The sequence below is a fragment of the Carcharhinus amblyrhynchos genome, chromosome 10, assembly GCF_965287045.1.
Source record: "Carcharhinus amblyrhynchos chromosome 10, sCarAmb.v2.hapA, whole genome shotgun sequence".
Classification (NCBI taxonomy): domain Eukaryota; kingdom Metazoa; phylum Chordata; class Chondrichthyes; order Carcharhiniformes; family Carcharhinidae; genus Carcharhinus; species Carcharhinus amblyrhynchos.
This window is the reverse complement of record NC_137333.1, coordinates 93,827,451-93,847,280: the sequence shown is the minus strand read 5'-3', so window position 1 is coordinate 93,847,280 and position 19,830 is coordinate 93,827,451. Positions and strand designations below refer to the sequence as shown.

Genomic DNA, 19,830 nt, shown 5'->3' with positions numbered 1-19,830 from the left:
TATTGTTAGGAATAGAATTCCGGAATTTTAATCTGGCAACATGAAGAAACCTCAATAATTATTCCAAGTTGGGATGTTGTTTAAACTTGGAAGGAAACCTGGTGTTCCAAGGTGTCTGGTGTCCTACGAGGTGGTATTGGTTACCAGTTTAGAATGCCTGTCAAAGGAGGCTTGGTAGGCTGCTGCAATGCATCTTGTAGATGATGCACACTAGAGTCATGGTGCACCATTGCTGGAAGGAACTGTTTGAGGTGGTGTATCAAATGCTGATCAAGAAGACTGCTTTGTCCTGTAAGATATTGAGCTTCTTGAAGGTTTTTGCAGCTGCAATCATCCAGGCATGTGGGGAATATTCTATCACACTTTTGACTTCTGACTTGTAGATGGTGAACAGGCTTTGAGAAGTCAGGATCCCTAGCCTCAGAGTTGCTCTTGTAGCTATTTAAATGGCTGGTCTATTTAAGGTTCTACTCAATAGGAATATTCTTTCTTGTTTGAGAATTCTTTGTTTCAGTCTTTACAAAGGATGAATAGTGTACCAGAAGTGCTGACAGAAATATGTTTTAGTGAGGAGCTGAAGGAAATCAGCATTAGCACAGAAATGGTTTTGGGGAAATTGATAGGATTGAAGGTGGATAAATCTCCTGGGCCTGATAATCTTCAACGAGAGTACTTAAGGAAATGGCCCTGGAAATAATAGATCCATTGGGGTTATTTTCCAAAATTCTTTGGACTCTGGAATAGCTCCTACAGATTGGAGGGTAGCTATCCAAAAAGGGAGGTAGAGAGGAAACACGGAACAATAGTCCAGTGAGCCTCGCGTCAGTACTGGAAAGTTGCTAGAGTCCATTATAAAAGATTTCATAACTCGGCATTTGGAAGACATTGGTACAATCAGACAAAGTCAAATGAATTTACAAAAGGGAAATCATGCTTGACAAATATATTGGAATTTTTTGAGGATGTAGTTAGTAGAGTTGATTGAGGAGAACCAGTGGATGTGGTTTATTTAGACTTTCAGAAGAGTTTCAACAAGGTCTCACACAACAGACTACTATGTGAAGTTAAAGCACATGGGATTACAGGTAATGTCGAGATGCATAGAAAGCTGGTTAGCAGATAGGAAGCAAAGAGTTGGCATAACTGGGTCTTTTCCTGATTGGTAGTCAGTGACTGGTGGGGTTGTGCAGGGATCACATTGTATATTAATGATTTGGAAGAGGGAACTGAATGTATTATCACCAAATTTGCTGATGATACCAAGTTGGGTGGGAGGGTGAGCTGTGAGGAGGATGCAGATTGTACTATACTTGCATACATATCTCTGCATCTGCACATGGAAGTGTGCTGTCACTAGTTTATGCTACGTCTTTAAAAAGTTGTACTGTTACTTTTTTTTAAAAGAAACGCAAGATGAGGGTCTGGTGCAGACAGGGAATGAAGATGATAATACTGGGGTGACTGTAGATGGTGTCGATGGTAAGTATTTTTTTAAATTAAAGTTTTACTCCATTCTTAAAGGTACAAAGCCAATGCTCAGAGTGGACCTGACAGTCCTGAATCCATCCCCTTGCTTGCTCCAAAACCCAAGTTCAAATTTCAATTGAATTCAATTCATGGTCCCCATGGGAGACAAATAAGATCCAAACTGACAAGGTAAGGCATTGCACCCCATCTTAGGCTTGACCCAATGATTGATGTTAGCCAAAAAGCTGAGAAGCACAAGAAAGTTAATGGTATAGCTAAATAATCAAATTCTTTTGTGATATACTATACTGTATTTTCAAGTTCACATCTTTTTTTATTTGGTCTCCTTACACCATCCTAACTATAAGGGTAGGAAGACCTATCCAATGTTAATGCTCTCCTGTCAGGATGTGAAAGACAGGAGACTAGATGACTGTCTCTTCCTGAGATTTTTCTCAGGGTGGAGTCTCCGAGTTATGCAAAACAGGCTGATTCCACAAATGTCCATGTCAGTTTTATGAGCTGCTGATCTGCTACTAAAATTGACATTAGTTCTCGAGCTCAGGAGTGCAGAAAATCTACTATATCATTTAATACAATACTCACAAAAATCACCAAATACACTGATCCTTGATTAGAACATTGGTGAGGACCAGATGTGCTTCCTTCCATCGTCAACCTACTGTGTTCATGGTCTCTGACCGTACATGACAAATGACATTTTTTGCCTGCAGAACCATACTTAGACGGGGGTTTTCCTCTTGAGGCTATGTGTTGTTACTTAAGCCAATACAGAGATTAAGAATACAGTGTACTGATTTTTAAGAAGTGACTTTATTTAACCAAACGATCAAATTTAAGAGTGATATGAGGAAGCTCTGCACTACAGATGCGTGCAGCTGGATATCAGTCTGATGAACCCTGTGAAGGCAATCATACATTCCCAAAATCATATTGCCCACCTTTCCGGTGGGCACTATCCAGTAAACATTAATACATATCAGTCAATAATCATCCTGTCATTAACTCCAGCCAATAACAATCCACATCCTGGCCTCATGGGATTTCGTTTGTCATTAATTACAGACGTTGCCTCCCTTCTGCTGCCCAGCAACATGGGACGCTGGAAAGTGAAATGGGGAATGATTCCCACCAAATTGAACCCATATGACTCTCGTCTGACCCTGAGAAGTCCCTTATGTCTACTCACCACCTGCATTGTCAACTCAAAGTTGCATGACTCTATTCAGTAGCTGGCATTGGCAGCCATCTTGTTCCTGATAACTGCTGTTAACATAACTGTTCTGCAGTGGGCCTGCTGTATTTTGTCATTGACTGAAGTTTCACAAACTGTCACTAAAAGCAAAACACAGCCATCTTATAAATTCAAAATACATTTTTTAAATGAGAAATATTCGTTGATCGTATAATGCTGTCTTCTATGGCAACAGCCCTGACTTATGTTTCCATAGTCCAAGATCATTCAGTTTAAAGTTAGCATTGTGTTAATGTTCCTAAATCTACAGTTACGTTTTTTTTTAGCCTAATTATCCCCCCTCTATGTCACATACCCTAATCAAAAATGAGGAAGACATTAAAGCAAAGGGTAGACATTCAAGTTGCATCTGGTTATCAGTTTGCCATAGCATCAGAACTTTCTTGTTTTATTGATGTATAGATAACAAAAAAGTGGACACTTAACATTGCACCCCTTTACATGTTACCATTTTTAGTCATTCCATACTGGAATTATTACTTACTACATCTATCATAGAATCCCTAAAGTACAGAAGGAGGCTATTCAGTCCATTGGGTCTGTATCAACCACAGACCTACCCAGGCCCTATTCCCACAACCCCAAGCATTTACCCTACTAATCCCCCTGACACTAGGGTCACTTTAGCATGGCCAATCAACCTAACTTGCACATCTTTGGACTGTGAGAGGAAACCCACACAGATACAGGGAGAACGTGCAGACTCCACAGGCAGTGACCCAAGACTGGAATTGAACCTGGGACCCTGCTGCTGTGAGGCAGCAGTGCCAACTACTGTGCCACCATACCTGCCCAATCTTTCCTTTATCTTTCCTTTCACGGTTTTATTTTCAATTCTTCATACATAGCTTCTTCGGTCATGTCTAACCAACAGTTAAGACGCCTCTTATCCTTAATTACTCCACTCAGTCAACACGTAACAATTTCCTAATTATTTCAATCTCTTCCATTCTTTTCAACCACAATGGGACCCTGCACAAAGAACCGTGACCTTTCAATGCGCTCTTTCACGGAACATGATGCTTTGAATACTTTACAACAATTAGTGATAGTTACATTAAGAGCCTACAGAGTTGGCACTATGATGTGAGTCTGTTTTTTAAAGAACGACTATCAAAACAAATTACACAGTGGCTATGGATTGATGCATGTTGCTTATTGTCTCTCTAGAAGAAATGCAAGAACGCAAGGATGAAGAAGAGGATACAACAGAATCAGAGGTCAGATACTTTTGACAGAATATGTAAAATTGTTGGATAAAGTTACAGGTGCTGTGCATTGAAAGATAACTGGCTGTGCACAACAAAATTTTAATGGGGCACACTGCCCAAATGAATGAGCATGCGGGTCAATCAATTTCCAAGTCTGAACTGGAGTAGGTAACCTTTTTGTTACATTCGGATATCAAAGGATATGATCAAAGGTGGGAAAATGGAATTGAGGAATAGGTCTGCCATGATCTAATTAAAACGCAGAATCAGCTTCAGGAGATGAATTGCCTATCCCTGATCCAATGTAGTGTGTGGCCCAGATAGATCTTAGATGCCATGTTCCTTTTGTTCATTTCACATTTAAGCTAAAAGATTCTGTTTTGTGGCTGTTATCAACAGATGATAACATAAGAAATAGGAGCAGAAGGCCTTTCAGCTCTTCAAACCCACTTGGCTATTCAATGAGATCATGGCTGATGGGCTTCAACACCGTTTTCCTGCATTATCTCTACATCCCTTGATGTTTTTAAAATGTAAAAACCTATCAATCTCAGTTTTGAACAGTCAACGATCGAGCTTTGGCAGCCCTGTGGGGCGGAGAATTCCAAAGATTCACCACTCTGAGTGAAAAATCCCTCCAAATATCAGTCTTAAATGGCCAGCTAGTTACTTTGTGACTTAGCCTGCATCCACCCTGTTGATTCCTGTAATAATTTTCTATGTTTGAATGAGATTACTAATTAAAAAAAACAAATAGAATGTGCACCTGGTCAACTTTTATACTTAATTTTGTCAGTCAACAAATTACGTTTTATCGTGTGATTGGTGGTGAGTGAGTGGAATATATTTGATCTTGAGCAATAGTGTTAGAACAGGGTGATATTAAATGAACCGCCTCCTCCCAGGTTTCCATTCCAAGTGCCTTCTCTCAGGAGGGATGTTCAATGGGCAGCTAATCCACATTGCCTACTTGACACTTTCCCCCCCAAAACAAAATAACCAAGTTGCATTCTTTATATCCCTGTGGAAAAAAAGATGATGATCATTGAGGAATCAGCTATTTAAAAGAATCGATCACAGGTACATATCTACAAGGCAATTCTGCCATCACTTTTGGCATACAATAATGTATTTTGTTTTCGGTTTCGAGAATAACCTTCGACTTAAAGGCCCCTCTGTGGAATAGTCAACTTTCCAGCTTTCAAACGCCCAGGTTGAATGGGCACACTGGTCTAGGCAATGTGTGCTGCTTCAACATATCTTCCCAACATAAAAAGATTACCTATTACCATTACATGAAGACTAATTGTGCGCTTAATTATTCATTTAAGTTTCCTTACAGTTTGAAAAATATTAGTTGATATACACCAACTTTCTTCTCACTGCTTTTAGCAATGATAATGCAGGAGCAGTGGAAAAGTCCCTAGCAATATAACCAATGGCGTAACTCACTTATCCCATAATTTCCCTTCCCCTGCACTGTTCAAGAGTCCCTATTCTACTTCTGCAACTTCCCAGGAAAACCTGAGCAGTTTTTGGTTGCGCTTATTCCAAAAGGTCAGGATTAGTTCTGGGTTGTAATGGTAAAAATTTCCGGAAGAGCTGTTCCATAGATTATGAGTCTCATATTGAGATTAACTGTCATGTTGATGGGGAGTGGGAAATGTTTTTCAATGGGTGGACAGAGTTAGAATTCAAATGCTAAAAACAGCAGGTAGTCTAAAACTGTTTTATATAGCTTATTTATATAATATGGGAGTTAAATGTCATGACTTAAGCCATTCTATAAATAATGTAACTGTTTTGCTTGCTAGCATACTGTGTTGTCATTAACCTTAGGCACCCTGGTGGTCTTGAATCCTAATACAAAATGGTTTCTCCATTCTCAACACTACTTTCCCATACGGCCACTTCAGATTATTTCTAAAATTACTCAGGTGCATCAATAATTGATCAATATCTGTTACCATCATAATTACACAAATAAATCTGTTCTTCTCACCCATCCAAACAAATGATAAATCCACTGACTTTATCTGTTCTTGGTTGCAAGTAAATCTGTGCTTCTGAGTCATCTCTGTTACAAATAATTACTGAATTCCATTTTCATCCAATTACATAAATAATTTGTTCTCCATTGTTTTGGTTACATAAATATTGTGCGAGTTTCACCCATTACAGAATAGAAGCCCCATCATTAATTCTAGGATGGCATGCTGGTTAGCACTGCTGCCTCACAACGCCAGGGACCTAGCTTCATTTTAGGCCTTGGGTGATTGTCTGTGTGTAGTTTGCATGTTCTCTCGTATCTGCGTGCGTTTCCTCCAGGTGCTCTGGTTTCTTCCCACAGTCCAAAGGTGTGATTTGGTGGATTGGCCATGATCAATTGTCCCTTTGTGTCCAAAGATGTGTAAATTAAGGTGGATTAGCATTGGTATATGGGTGTGGTCATGGGTAAGATGTTCTTCTGGACAGTCCATGCAGACCCAATGGGCCAAATGGCCTCCTTCTGCACTGCAGGGATTCTATGGTTCCATTAATTAGCTAGGTTACCATACTGTAAACATTAAACAAATCTGAGATTTCAAAAATAAATAAAACAGTTGATAATCCTCAGAATCCTAGTGCGATCACATCACTTTTATAGTGTGGCCACCAGAATTGCACACAGTACACCAGCTGTGACCTAACAAGTGTTTTATACAGCTCCATTATAACCTCCCTGCTCTTATATTCTATGCCCTGTCTACTAAAGGTAAGTATTCCATATGATTTGATTTATTATTGTCACATGTATTAACATACAGTAAAAAGTATTGTTTCCTGTGCGCTATACAAAGCATACCATTCAGAGAAGGAAATGAGAGTGCAGAATGTAGTATTACAGTCATAGCTAGGGTGTAGAGAAAGATCAACTTTTACCTTATGCTTTCTTAACCTCCCTATTTGCCTATATAGTTGCCTTCGGGGATCTTTAGAGATTCACTCCAAGATCCCTCTGTACTTCCTGGCATCCTACCGTTCGTTATTTATCTTCTTGCCTTGTAGACCTTCCCTCATGCAGGATAAAGGCAATGCTGAAAAGGGATACATGTTGCCGAAGCTTTTTGTTTTGCATGTATTAGGACAAAAAAATTCCAAATTTAAAAATGTTCACAATTTACACTACAGATCAAGTATCCTTTATCTGTAAATCTGAGCACATCCAAAAAGCACACTTTTTTTGAACTTCATTGACTTTTCATGTGGAAAGTCTAGATGTTTGGCTGCACTATTTACCTTGTGATTTTTTTGGTGAACATGTCAAAAGAAAATTATAGATACCTTGTATTTATTATTCGAAGATACATTCATTGTAACACTTCCAGTCTTTTTTTTAAACTGTAGGCTATAGCTAGCCTAAGCTCACGTCATTGTAATGCAAGTGGACCTAGGCCTATGTATGATATCCAAAAACAGAAATGATTTGAAATCCAATTGACTTTGAGGGTTTTGGATAAAGGATATTCAATTTGTACAGACCACCAATTGTGTCTTTTTATTAAGATTCAAATTCTTTATTGCCAAATGACTGTTTGTACACCTGGTATAAAAACATTATTAATACCAGCAAGAAACAGAGTGCAGACCTGCTATGGTGGTCCCACATTAGCTCAATATTCAGAAAGGAAACCCTTTTTATTAACAAATATTCCAGGATCTTCATATAGAGCCATGTGAGTAAAATTGATGATTCCTAGGACCTGTGGGGTGTCAGTAATTCAGGCAAAGCCCAGAGCATTCTCTCCTTCTTTGGCAGCATCCTGTGAAAAAGGTGATAGTTCCACCTGTCAGAATACATCAGTCATCTGTTTTATACAATGGTAACTTGACATATTGACAAGGTCACCTGTTTTAGTCTAGACATGACCCTGGGACATAGCCACTGATGGCTGTGCATGCCAGGGCTGCACAACACATGGTAAAGCTCACTCACAGTCTTCCCAATAAAGTGGACACGCTGCTTCCTGTGGAAGTTAAGATACATTATAGAGAATGCATGTAGTACATGATCTTTGTGATGCACCTTACCCAATTTCATCCTTGTGCCACAAGTTCCTGCTCCCTGCTTGCTTCTCCAGCCCCGATGGCAGACCTACAGCTTATTTTTTTTTAGCAATTGAAAACTCAAAAATCCAGATGAAGCTAAAACTCCTGAAAGTCACTTTCCACAGGTTTTTCAAACACCTGTCTCCACTAAGATAATTACTAAATGGTTTTCTCTACTTTGTTGCCAAAAGGTCATTCAGCATTTGTTTTACACAAATTTTTTTTCTTAAATAATATTACAAGCCATATTTGGACACAGCTTCAAATGCTGATGTTTAATTGATCAAAATATATAGAATTTTCAGGATCATTTTAACTGAAAAAATATAGATGTAGATGTGATATTTAAACTTCTGGGCACATTGCTTTTTAATAATATTTTACAAAGCTACCTGTGAGCATGTGACCACTGAAAAGAAAATCATGGCCAGGTGGGGTGTTGGTACAATTTGAGAGAAAGTTACTTACTTCATACTGAGCTTCAGAGCAAACATGTTGCACAGAGAAAATGTATTTACAGATTTGGATATTAACACATTTTCTCTGCATTGAATATGAAACATGTTAAAATACAAATAGTACTTTTTCTTTAGGTGCAAGAAGTTGGTGTTGGTGACTCCAATCATGCAAATGAATCAGAAGATGTGAAGTCTCGAGATGAAGATCAGGACTGAATGAATTCTTCATCTATGCCTCAAATACAGTGTTCCCTAGGATACACAATTGCAGTTTGTGTTAATGTAATGCCAGTGCTCTGCTTGCTGCCAAACAACATCTTTCACAATCATGTTAACCAAATATGTTCTATATCCTCTCTGTAATCTTAAACATTCTAACTTTTAATGAAATAGTAATCTATCTTGCTCCCTTTAATTTTACTGTCACAGATGAACAAGACCTTAAAAAAGCACTATTTTTATAATACCATAGAAAGAAACTCACGATGACCGTTCGTTCCTAGCTTGGTTGAATAAAGTGTGCTGTTAAACAACTTTTACTCATGTTTTCAATTAAGAAGTTAGATATAATAAATTTATGTTCTTGATCTGTGATTAGAAATGCTTCAGGGTTGTATTTCTTACAGAATGACATGAAGGACAAGTGGCCTTCCATTTAACAAGAACCGCAGCTGTTGGTGGGAGAACTAAAACAATATTTTCCATTAATTTCTCTCAACCAGAGTCTTCCTTGAAGACCATTCTCGAGAACAGCCCAACATATTGCACCACAAAGACACAAGATTTGGAACTGCACCTCTAAGTCTCGACAGGATGAGATGTGGAGACCAGGCACTCCTCCTCCATAGAAAAGAATGGGGAGAAGTGTGCGGAAACAAGAGACAAGACATTACATGATAGTGCAATTTATTAATAATTGAAGTGAGCTTTCGTAGCGGATTTTTACCTGCTCTTTGGTCCCCCAGATATCATTAATTGCTTTTGATCAATTGATAGTGAAACACCTCAGCGTGAGATGTTTGTGAACATTGGAGATGTGAATGTGAAGTCAAATGCAATAGACACAACATTCAGTGCAGATCATAAGTTGTCCTTTTATAGTCCCAACATTGCACTCACATGAAGTTAGATATTGGACAATTCTTAGCAGAGAAGTTTGAAAAGTACAATATTGTTATTTTTACTCTTTTGTGGGGCTATTTACTTCAAAAAAATTAATGCCATCAGCATTAAATGCAAAAATGTTGATACAAATTTATTGTTGACTCCCATCTTGGGATCACAGTGGTTAGCACTGCTCACAGTGCCAGGGACCCATACAATGTTGGGTCCAGGACTCATACAATGTTGGCAAGTGTGAGGTTATCCACTTTGGTAGGAATAATAGTAGGAAGGACTACTACTTACAGGGCAAAAAACTGCAGCATGCTACGGTGCAGAGGGACCTGGGGGTCCTTGTGCATGAGTCGCAAAACCCCAGCCTACAGGTGCAGCAGGTGGTCAGGAAGGCAAATGCGATGCTGGCCTTCATAGCGAGGGGGATTGAATATAAAAGTAGGGAGGTCTTGCTGCAACTGTACAGGGCACTGGTGAGGCTGCAGCTGGAGTACTGTGTGCAGTTTTGGTCGCCGCACTTACGCAAGGATATTTTGGCCTTGGAGGGAGTGCAGAGGAGGTTCACTAGGCTGATACCAGAGATGAGGGGGTTGAGCTATGAGGAGAGGCTGAATAGACTGGGCTTGTACTCATTAGAGTTTAGAAGGATGAGGGGGGAATCTTATTGAGACGTTTAAGATGATGAAAGGGATGGATAGGGTAGAGGTGGAGAGGTTCTTCCCGCTCAGAAAGGACAGCAAGACTGGAGGGCACAGCCTCAAGATAAGGGGGGGGCAGTTTAGAACAGAGTTGAGGAGGAACTTCTTCACTCAAAGGGTGGTGAATCTCTGGAATTCTCTGCCCGTTGTAGTGGTGGAGGCTACCTCGCTAAATATATTTAAGGCGCAGGTAGATAGGTTTTTGGTAGGCAAGGGGATTAGGGGTTATGGGGAGAAGGCGGGAAAGTGGAACTGAGCCACTTCAGATCAGCCATGGTCTTATTGAATAGCAGGGCAGGCTCGAAGGGCTAGATGGCCTACTCCTGCTCCTATTTCTTACGTTCTTATGACAGTTTGGGCACATTCACCTCTGTAAAACACTTAATCCGAATGTCAGTGACCAGCAAGTCTATACTGGTATCAAAGCTAAAGGAGATCCTAATTTTTTAAATCATGGAATCATTGTGCTGGTCTTTCCCACTGGTGGACATGCCTGCTTAACCGTTTCTAAACCTCTCTTGCACTTCCCTCTCCTCCTCTGCTTAAAACACGCTTCTTTTTCCAAGTTTCAGTCACTCTCTCCTACTATCTCCGCCTTTAGTTCAGTCTTATGCCTCTGTCAAGTGCTTCAAGATTACAGGTACAATATGAGTGCAAGTCATTGTTGCAGATAAAATAATTTCAACATTATAGTATTTCCCTTAAAGTAGGAGAAAGAAAGGAAAATATTCCTGCAAAAGCTGACTGATACCCGAATGACAGGATGAGCTGGATGTTTGGAATATTTTATTTGTTCTTTGCTTCTTGTATTCAGACTGGAATAGCCAGCTGGTTGTTTGCCCATGGGCCTTACAGGCTTTTGAAATTACACTGGCTACCAATTTTGTGTTGTATGAGCTGAGTTCAGCAGTGGGGTAGCAGCTAGATTAGAATAATGGACTTTACTATTTTAGGGGGGTTGGGGCTGACTGCAATTCTCTTTATGTTCACTGCTAGATGTGAACACTTGTGAGCTTTGATGGTGAATATCACAAGAACATAAGAAATAGGAGCAGATAGTCCTTTGAGCCTGCCCCGCCATTCAATAAGATCATGGCTGATCTGAAGTGGATCAGTTCCACTTTCCCGCTTTCTCCCCATAACCCTTAATTCCTTTGTCTGTCAAAAACCTATCTAACTGTGACTTAAATATATTTAGTGAGGTAGCCTCCACCACTTCAACTGGCAGAGAATTCCAGAGATTCACCACCCTTTGAGTGAAGAAGTTCCTCCTCAACTTCGTTCTAAACTGCACCCCCCCCCCCCTTATCTTGAGGCTGTGCCCTCTAGTCCTGCTATCCTTTCTAAGCGGGAAGAATCTGTCTACCTCGACCCTATCAATCCCCTACATTATCTTATACGTCTCTATAAGATCCCCCCCCTCATCCTTCTAAACTCCAACGAGTACAGACACAGTCTATTCAGTTTCTCCGGTATCAGCCTAGTGAACCTTCTCTGCACGCCCTCCAAGGCCAAAATATCCTTGCGCAAGTGTGGCGACCAAAACTGCATACAGTACTACAGCTGCAGCCTCACCAGTGCCCTGTACAGTTGCAGCAAGACCTCCCTACTTTTATATTCTATCCCCCTCGCTATAAAGGCCAACATTCCATTCACCTTCTTGATCACCTGCTGCACCTGCAGACTAGGTTTTTGCAACTCGTGCACAAGGACCCCCAGGTCCCTCTGCACTGTAGCATGCTGCAGCTTTTCGCCTTTTAAATAATAATCCCTCCTACTATTATTTCTGCCAAAGTGAATAACCTCACACTTGCTGACATTTTACTCCATCTGCCAGGTCCTCGCCCACTCGCTTAGCCTATCCAGATCTCTCTGCAGACTTTCCATACCCTCCACACAATTTGCTTTTCCACTCATCTTCGTGTCATCAGCAAATTTCGTCACCCTACACTCAGCCCCCTTCTCCAGATCATCTATATAAATGGTAAACAGTTGAGGCCCCAGCACCGATCCCTGCGGCACTCCACTTGTCACCAATCGCCAACCAGAAGAGCACCCATTGATACCAACTCTTTGCTTCCTATTAGACAGCCAATCCTTCATCCATGCTAACACCTTATCCCCAACTCCGTGCACCCTAACCTTCTGTAGCAACCTTTTGTGAGGCACCTTATCAAACGCCTTTTGGAAATCTAAAAACACCACATCCACCTGTTCCCCTCTGTCTACTGCACTAGTCACATCCTCATAGAAATCCAATAAATTCATCAAACACGACTTCCCCTTAACAAATCCGTGCTGTGTCTGCTCGATCAAACTGTTCTTTTCTAGGTGCCTCGCTACTTCTTGACGACGGCTTCTAGCATTTTTCCAACTACAGACGTTAAACTAACCGGCCTGTTATTCCCTGCCTTTTGTCTGCTACCTTTTTTAAACAGCGGTGTAACATTAGCCGTTTTCCAATCTTCTGGCACTTCCCCGGAGTCCAGCGAATTTTGATAAATAATTACTAAGGCACCCACTATCACCTCTGCCATTTCTTTCAGAACCCTGGGATGCATTCCATCCGGTCCTGGGGACCTTCAGTCCCATTAGTCTATCAAGTACTACCTCTCTAGTGATAGTAATCGCATTTAGGCCCTCATCTTCTACCCTCCTTTTATCTTTAATATCCGGCAAACTATTTGTGTCCTCCTCCATGAAGACTGAGGCAAAAAACTTATTTAAAGCCTCAGCCATCGCCCACCGCTAACCACCCCCCCCCAATCCTCCAAGGGTCCAACGTTCACTCTAGCCAGCCTCTTCTTATTTATATATTTGTAAAAGCTTTTACTGTCCTTTTTTATATTTAGTGCTAGTTTAGCTTCATACTCTTATCTTTATCACCTTCTTAGTCATTCTTTGTTGATTTTTAAATCTTTGCCAATCTTCTAATCGCCCACTATTTTTAGCCATTCTGAACGCATCAGCTTTTAATTTAATACTCTCCTTTATTTCCTCCGATAACCACAGCTGGTTATCCCTTCTCCTACAGTCCTTCTTTACCATTGGAATATATGTCTGCTGAGTACTGAAAAAGATCTTAAAAATCCTCCACTGTTCCTCAGCCGTCCTACCAACCAATCTGTGCCCCCAATCTACATTCGCCAATTCCGCTCTCATCCTATCATACTCCCCTCTGTTCAAACAGAGGACACAGGTTTGGGACCCAACTTTCTCATCCTCCATCTGCACCAGAAATTCAATCATACTATGATCGCTCGTCCCAAGAGGATCCCTCACAAGACGTTCCCTAATTCTACCTGCCTCATTACACAACACCAGCTCTAAGATAGCTCGCTCCCTCGTAGGTTCCGTCACATACCGTTCAAGGAAACTATCCCGAAGCATTCCAAGAACTCTTCCTCAAGCCCACCACGTCCGACTTGGGTCATCCAATCAATAAAAAGAGTAAAGCTAAAATCAAAGAAATCCCAAAGATCTTTTTCTTTTTAAAGAAAAATATTTATGGGATGCGGGTGTCGCTAGCAAGGTAAGCATTTATTGCCCATTCCTAGTTGGCCTTCAGAAGGTGTTTGTGCCTTCTTGAACTGTTGCAGTCCCTGAGGTGGGGGTAGGTACATCAACTGTGATATTAGGGAGGGAGTTCTGGGTTTTGACTCAGTGACAATAAAGGAAGAGTGATATATTTCAAGTCAGGATGGTGAGCGACTTGGAGGGGAACCTCCAAATGGTGGTGTTCCCAAGTATCTGCTGTTCTTGTCCTTCTATATCGTAGTGGTTGTGGGTTTGGAGGGTGCTGCCTAAAGAACCTTGGTTGCTTCCTGCAGTGCATCTTGTAGATGGTACACATGGCTACCATTGTTTGTCAGTGATGGAAGTATTGAATGTTTGTGGAAGGGACAGCAATCAAGTGGGCTGCTTTGGCCTGGATAGTTTCAAGCTTCAAGTGTAGTTGGAGTTGCACTCATCCAGTCCAATGGAAATTATTACATCATACTCCTAAGTTTTGGGGCGTTAGGAGGCGAGTTATTTGCTGCAGAATTCTGAGCTGTTGCTTGATCTGGTAGTCTTTGTATTTATATGGCTAGTCCAATTTAGTTTCTGGTCAATGGTAACCCCAGGATGTTGATAATGGAGGATTCACTGATGATAAATGACATCGAATGTCAAGGGCTTTTGAGCAGACCCTCTCTTGTTGGAGACGGTCTTTGCCTGGCACTGTGTGATGTGAATGTTACTTGTCACTTGTCAGCCCAAGCCTAGATATTGTCCAGTCTTGCTGCATTTCAACATGGTTGCTTCAGTTTCTGAGTTGTGAATGTCAGTGGCTAGACCAATATTAATTGCCCATCCCTAACTGCCGTTAACAGGATCGTGGTAAGTCGCCCTCTTCAACTGCTGCAGTCTATGTAGTGTAGGTACACTCACACTGCAGTTAGAAAGGAAACACCCATATGAATATATTCAGTTAATACAAAAAGCATAATAGTACAGATTTGTGACCTAGGAGATAATTTACGTGTTGCATTGGAAGATCTGGACATGGTTCTTCATATTTTGTGTCTATCTTAACAAAATGAAGTGCACACCCTAGTTATAAGTGGGAGCAGCTTTTACAAACCGGGAGGTCAGGTTGGGAGGGAACCTGTACCAATGTTGTTTGGGTTTGGTGAATAAATTTATGCCAAGATTGGCTCTAGATTTCTCTGTTACTGGGGTGGCATGGTAGCACAGTGATTAGCACTGCTGCTTCACAGCACCAAGGTCCCGGGTTTGATTCCTAGTTTGAGTCACAGTCTTTGTGGAGTTTACATGTTCTGCCGTGCCTGTGTGGGTTTCCTCTGGGTGCTCTAGTTTCCTTCCACATTCTGGTCTTTTAGGTGCATGGACCTGAGCAGGCGCTGGACTGTGGCGACTCAGGGAATTTCACAGTAACTTCACTGCAGTGTTAATGTAAGCCTACTTGTGACTAATAAATAATAAACAAAATACTCAGTGAATGAACAATGGGTTGTAACAAAGATAACTGCAGACATTATAGTTGAGGAGTGTGATATGTTGATGGAATATATATAACAAGGGATGAAATATTAAGGGGTTTTCTAACTGTGTAATTGGGCTTTCAGCCAGTCCTCGTGAAATTAATCCCAGGCTCTCAAGAGAGGCAAGGCAAGAAATTGCAAAGACTCTGACCATCATTTTCAAATCCTTTCTGGCTACAAGTACGATGTACACCGGCACATCCACATTACAAGTATGATGCCAGAGGATTAGAAAACTGCTATTTTTTTTCTATTCATTCGTGGGACCTGGGCGTCACTGGCTGGCCAGCATTTATTGCCCATCCCTATTTGCCCTTGAGAAGGTGGTGAGCTGCCTTCTTGGATCGCTGCAGTCCATGGCTGTGGGTTGACTCACAATGCTGTTAGGGAGGGAATTCCAGGATTTTGACCCAGCGACTGTGAAGGAATGGTGATATGTTTCCAAGCCAGAATGGTGAATGGCTTGGAGGATAACTTGCAGATGGTAGTGTTCCCATTTATCTGTTGCCCTTGTCCTTGGATGGAAGTGGTTGTGGGTTTGGAAGGTGCAAAGGATCTTTGGTGAATTGCTGCAGTGCATCTTGTAGATAGTATTCACTGCGTCTACTAAGCATCAGTGGTGGAGGGACTGAATGTTAGTAGATGTGGTGCCAATCAAGTGCATTGCTTTGTCTTGGACGATGTCAAGCTTCTTGAGCGTTGTTGGAGCTGCATCCATCCAGGCAAGTGGAGTGTATACCAGCACACTCCTGATTTGTGCTTTGTAGATAGTGGATAGGCTCAGGGGAGTTAGGAGGTGAGCTATTTGTTGTAGTATTCCGAGTCTCTGATCTGCTCTTGTAGCTACTATGTTTATATGGCGAGTCCAGTTCAGTTTCTGGTCAATGGTAACCCCAAGGATGTTGACAGTGGGGGATTAAGTGATGGTTACACCATTGAATGTCAAGGGGCAGTGGTTAGAGTGTCTCATATTGGTGATGGTCACTGCCTGACATTTGTGTGGCGCAAATGTTACTCACCGCTCGTCAGCCCAAGCCTGGATATTGTCTTGATCTTGTTGCATTTGAAATTAACTGCTTCAGTATCTGAGGAGTTGCAAATGGTGCTGAACATTGTGCAATCATCAGCAAACATCCCCACTTCTGACCAATGTCGTACCATTGATTGAAAGGGAGGTATAATTACCAGCTGAAGCTAAAAGAGTAGGTGAGATTTTGGGGAAAAAAATCCATAATTTGAAAGGGAAGAACTGTCAACATGCATTTAAGGCAAGATGTCTGAAAAACCGAGGAATCTAGAACACGGGGCAAATTTCAGGATAAGAGACAGGTCACTTCTGATGAGGAGAAATTTCTTCAAAGGTCATATCTTTTGCGAATTCTCGACCCCAGATATTTCTGAATGTTCCATTTCTGAATATATTTAGTGCTGCAGACAGATAGATTTTTGGACTCAGAAGATCAAAAAATGTGGGGAGTGGCCGGGAAAGCAGAGTGAAAGCTTAGAGTCAGCTGTGATCATATTTAATGGTGGGGCAGGCTTGAAAGGCCACATGGTTTACTTTTATTTTATATTAGTTTTAAAGTTTATTTATAAATGTTACAAATAGGTTTACATCATCACTGCAATGAAGTTACTGTGAAAATCCCTTAGTCGCCACACTCCAGCGTCTGTAAATAGATTGTATAGAAATGTAAACAGATTTAATTTTTCTTGAGATGGCAACAAGCAGGGTTAAAGAGGGTAGCACATTTCCAATTCCTTTTTGAAAACCACCTCTGAATCTACCCAAGCTGTAGTTTCTCCTGTCTCCCACTCACTCACCATCATAGTCTTGATTATCTTATGATCTTACCACCTGGAAGCATGGATAATGTTTCCAGACAATATTAAGGCCACATGTCTGGGACCAAGATATTGGGCAGAATTGTGGCCAACAAGGAGGTCACTATGACAAAAACTAGTGCAAAGCAGAGAAAATTACCAAGATCTTGTGAGAGCTGACCAACTCTCACTGAACCATGACATCAGCAATGATCTGCTTCATTACACAATAGGACCAAGATTATAAATTACTTCACGACCTCTCACTGAACAACCACTCCACTAACTAATACTTGAAGTCACATCTGATACTAAAATGTTCACAAGTCTCTCCATCAATTAACTAATCAGTGGATTCTCAAAAGATGTTTTCAGGGAACGTACTGAACATTATAATGAAAAAGTAATTGGATAGAGGCAGCGGACAGTCCAGGTACTTCACACAATGGAGTGTTACAGATTGAGGCTGCTCTGACTGTCATTACAAGCTGTGACATTTCATGTCCATGACATTTCTTCAGAGCTGGTAATATAATAATTACTGATGCCACTGCTCATTATAAAACCCTTTACTCCTGTAACAAAGGACAAAAGAACTCCTCTGGTGATAAATTAAAAAAGCATTTCTTTTCACATCTAATAACCAGGTCACCTTGAATCTCTTCATTCCCAAAGCAGATTCAATACCAATACTATCTCCCTCACATGGCAGTTGGTCTGCATATTTGTACCAAACTGGGCGGCAATAGGATTGTAGATCATCTTGAAGCCTGATCTACCATTTAACGAGATTATGGCTGGCCTGAAACCCCAATCCATGTTGCCTTTGCTCCATATCCCAAATCTACCACTCTCAAATTTAAAATCAACTGTTCCAGCATCAATTACCATTTACAGAGAAGAGTTCCAAACATTTATCACCCTTGGTGTGTTTTGTGATTTCATTCCTAACAGGTTTAAAGTTTATATTACATACCATATGCCAAGACTGCCCCACTATGGATATAGTTTCTCCTGAGATACTGGATTTGTTTCCTTTAAGAATACAGAAAATTGGGGCAGGAATAGACTGCACAGCCCATCAAGCCTGCTCAGTCATTCAATAAATCATGGTTGCTCTATATCCCTTAATTTCCTGAGACACCAAAAATCTGTCAACCCCAGCCTTAAATATATTCCACAATGGAGCATGCATAACCCTCTATGGCAGAGAACTCCACAATCTATTGAGTGAAGTAATTTATAATCTTGGTCCTATTGTGTAATGAAGCAGGATCATTACTAATGTCATGGTAAAAGAACCTCCGGGAAATAGTGATCATAATACCATTCAGCTCCATATTAAGTTTGAGGCTGCCATGTACCAACCACACTCAAGAATCGTAAGGTCTGAAAAAAAACAATTACATAGGTTGAGGGAGAACTGGCTAAGGTTAATGGGATAAATAGACTAAAAGATATGGAAGTAAATGAACAGTGGGAAACACTTCAGATTCTTCAACCAAAATACATTCCATTGAGAAACAAAAACTCAATAAGAACTACCTGTGGCTCACTCAGGAAATTAAGGATACTAGGTTAAAAGAAGGAGCTTACAATGTTTCAAGAAAACAGGACCAAGTCTAAAGATGTAAGGATTGTTTTAGAAACCTGCAGAAATTGATGAAACAGGGAAAAAAAAAGCATGAATAAATAAAACAACATAAAAAGATTGTGAGTGCTTTTATAAGTATATATTGAGCAACAGCGGCATAGATAGGGTGAACAGTTGGAAGATCTTTCCCAGGGCAGAAATGACAATTGCAAGAGGCACAAGTTTGGTTGGGGGGTGGTGGTAAGAGGAAGTTTCAATAGAGATGCGCGTGGCGGTTGGGGGGGGGCGGTTGTAGAGGAAGTTTCAGTAGAGATGCGTAGGGAAGTTTTTTATTACAGTCTGTGGTAGGGGCCTGAAATGCACTGCCAAGTGAGTTGTTGAGGCAGACACGTTAGCGACATTTAACACTGATTTGGAAAGACGTACGAACAGATGGGGAATAGAGAATACAGGCGGTTAGTCTAGGTAGGACAATGTGATTGGTACAGGCTTGAAAGGCTGAAGGGCCTGTTCCTGTGCTGTTAATGTTGGTGCCTTAGAAGCAGAGATAGGATAAATCATCATGGAGAACTAAGAAATAACAGACGCATCGAACAAATGTTTTGTGCCTGTTTTCACAGTAGACACAAGTTTCTTACCAGAAATAGATAGTAACTTAGGGGCTAAAAAAAGCTGAAGAAATAAACATCAGCAGAGAAAACACACTAGTGACAATATAAGGAATCAAAACCAACAAATCCCCAGGACGCAATGGTCGACACTCCAGCATTCAAGAAGAGATAGCTTAGTGATACTGGATACATAAGAACATAAGAAATAGGAGCAGGAGTAGGCCATCTAGCCCTTCGAGCCTGCCCCGCCATTCAATAAGATACAATGGCTCTGGGTCTCCAAAATTCTTTAGATTCAGGAATCATTCCATGACATTATATAGGGAACTCAGAAGATATTCACTTTGGTCATAAGAATACAAATGAAACTTGTAAATGTTGATGTTCAAAGAGACTTGGGTGTGCCTGTAGACCACAAATCTGGCATGCAGGCACTACAAA

At 40.9% G+C, this 19,830-nt stretch overlaps 1 protein-coding gene across 1 annotated transcript in view; it reads left to right on the top strand.

Moving 5' to 3' along the window:
* Positions 1–9,637, top strand: part of LOC145349314 (uncharacterized) — a 44,363-nt gene extending 34,726 nt beyond the window's left edge. The window contains exons 7-9 of the mRNA XM_080197814.1: positions 1,405–1,479; positions 3,914–3,963; positions 8,637–9,637. Coding sequence (XP_080053940.1) covers positions 1,405–1,479; positions 3,914–3,963; positions 8,637–8,717 — 206 coding nt within the window. The 3' untranslated portion in view covers positions 8,718–9,637. The remainder of the gene's footprint in view (positions 1–1,404; positions 1,480–3,913; positions 3,964–8,636) is intronic.
* Positions 9,638–19,830: the final 10,193 nt, after the last annotated feature.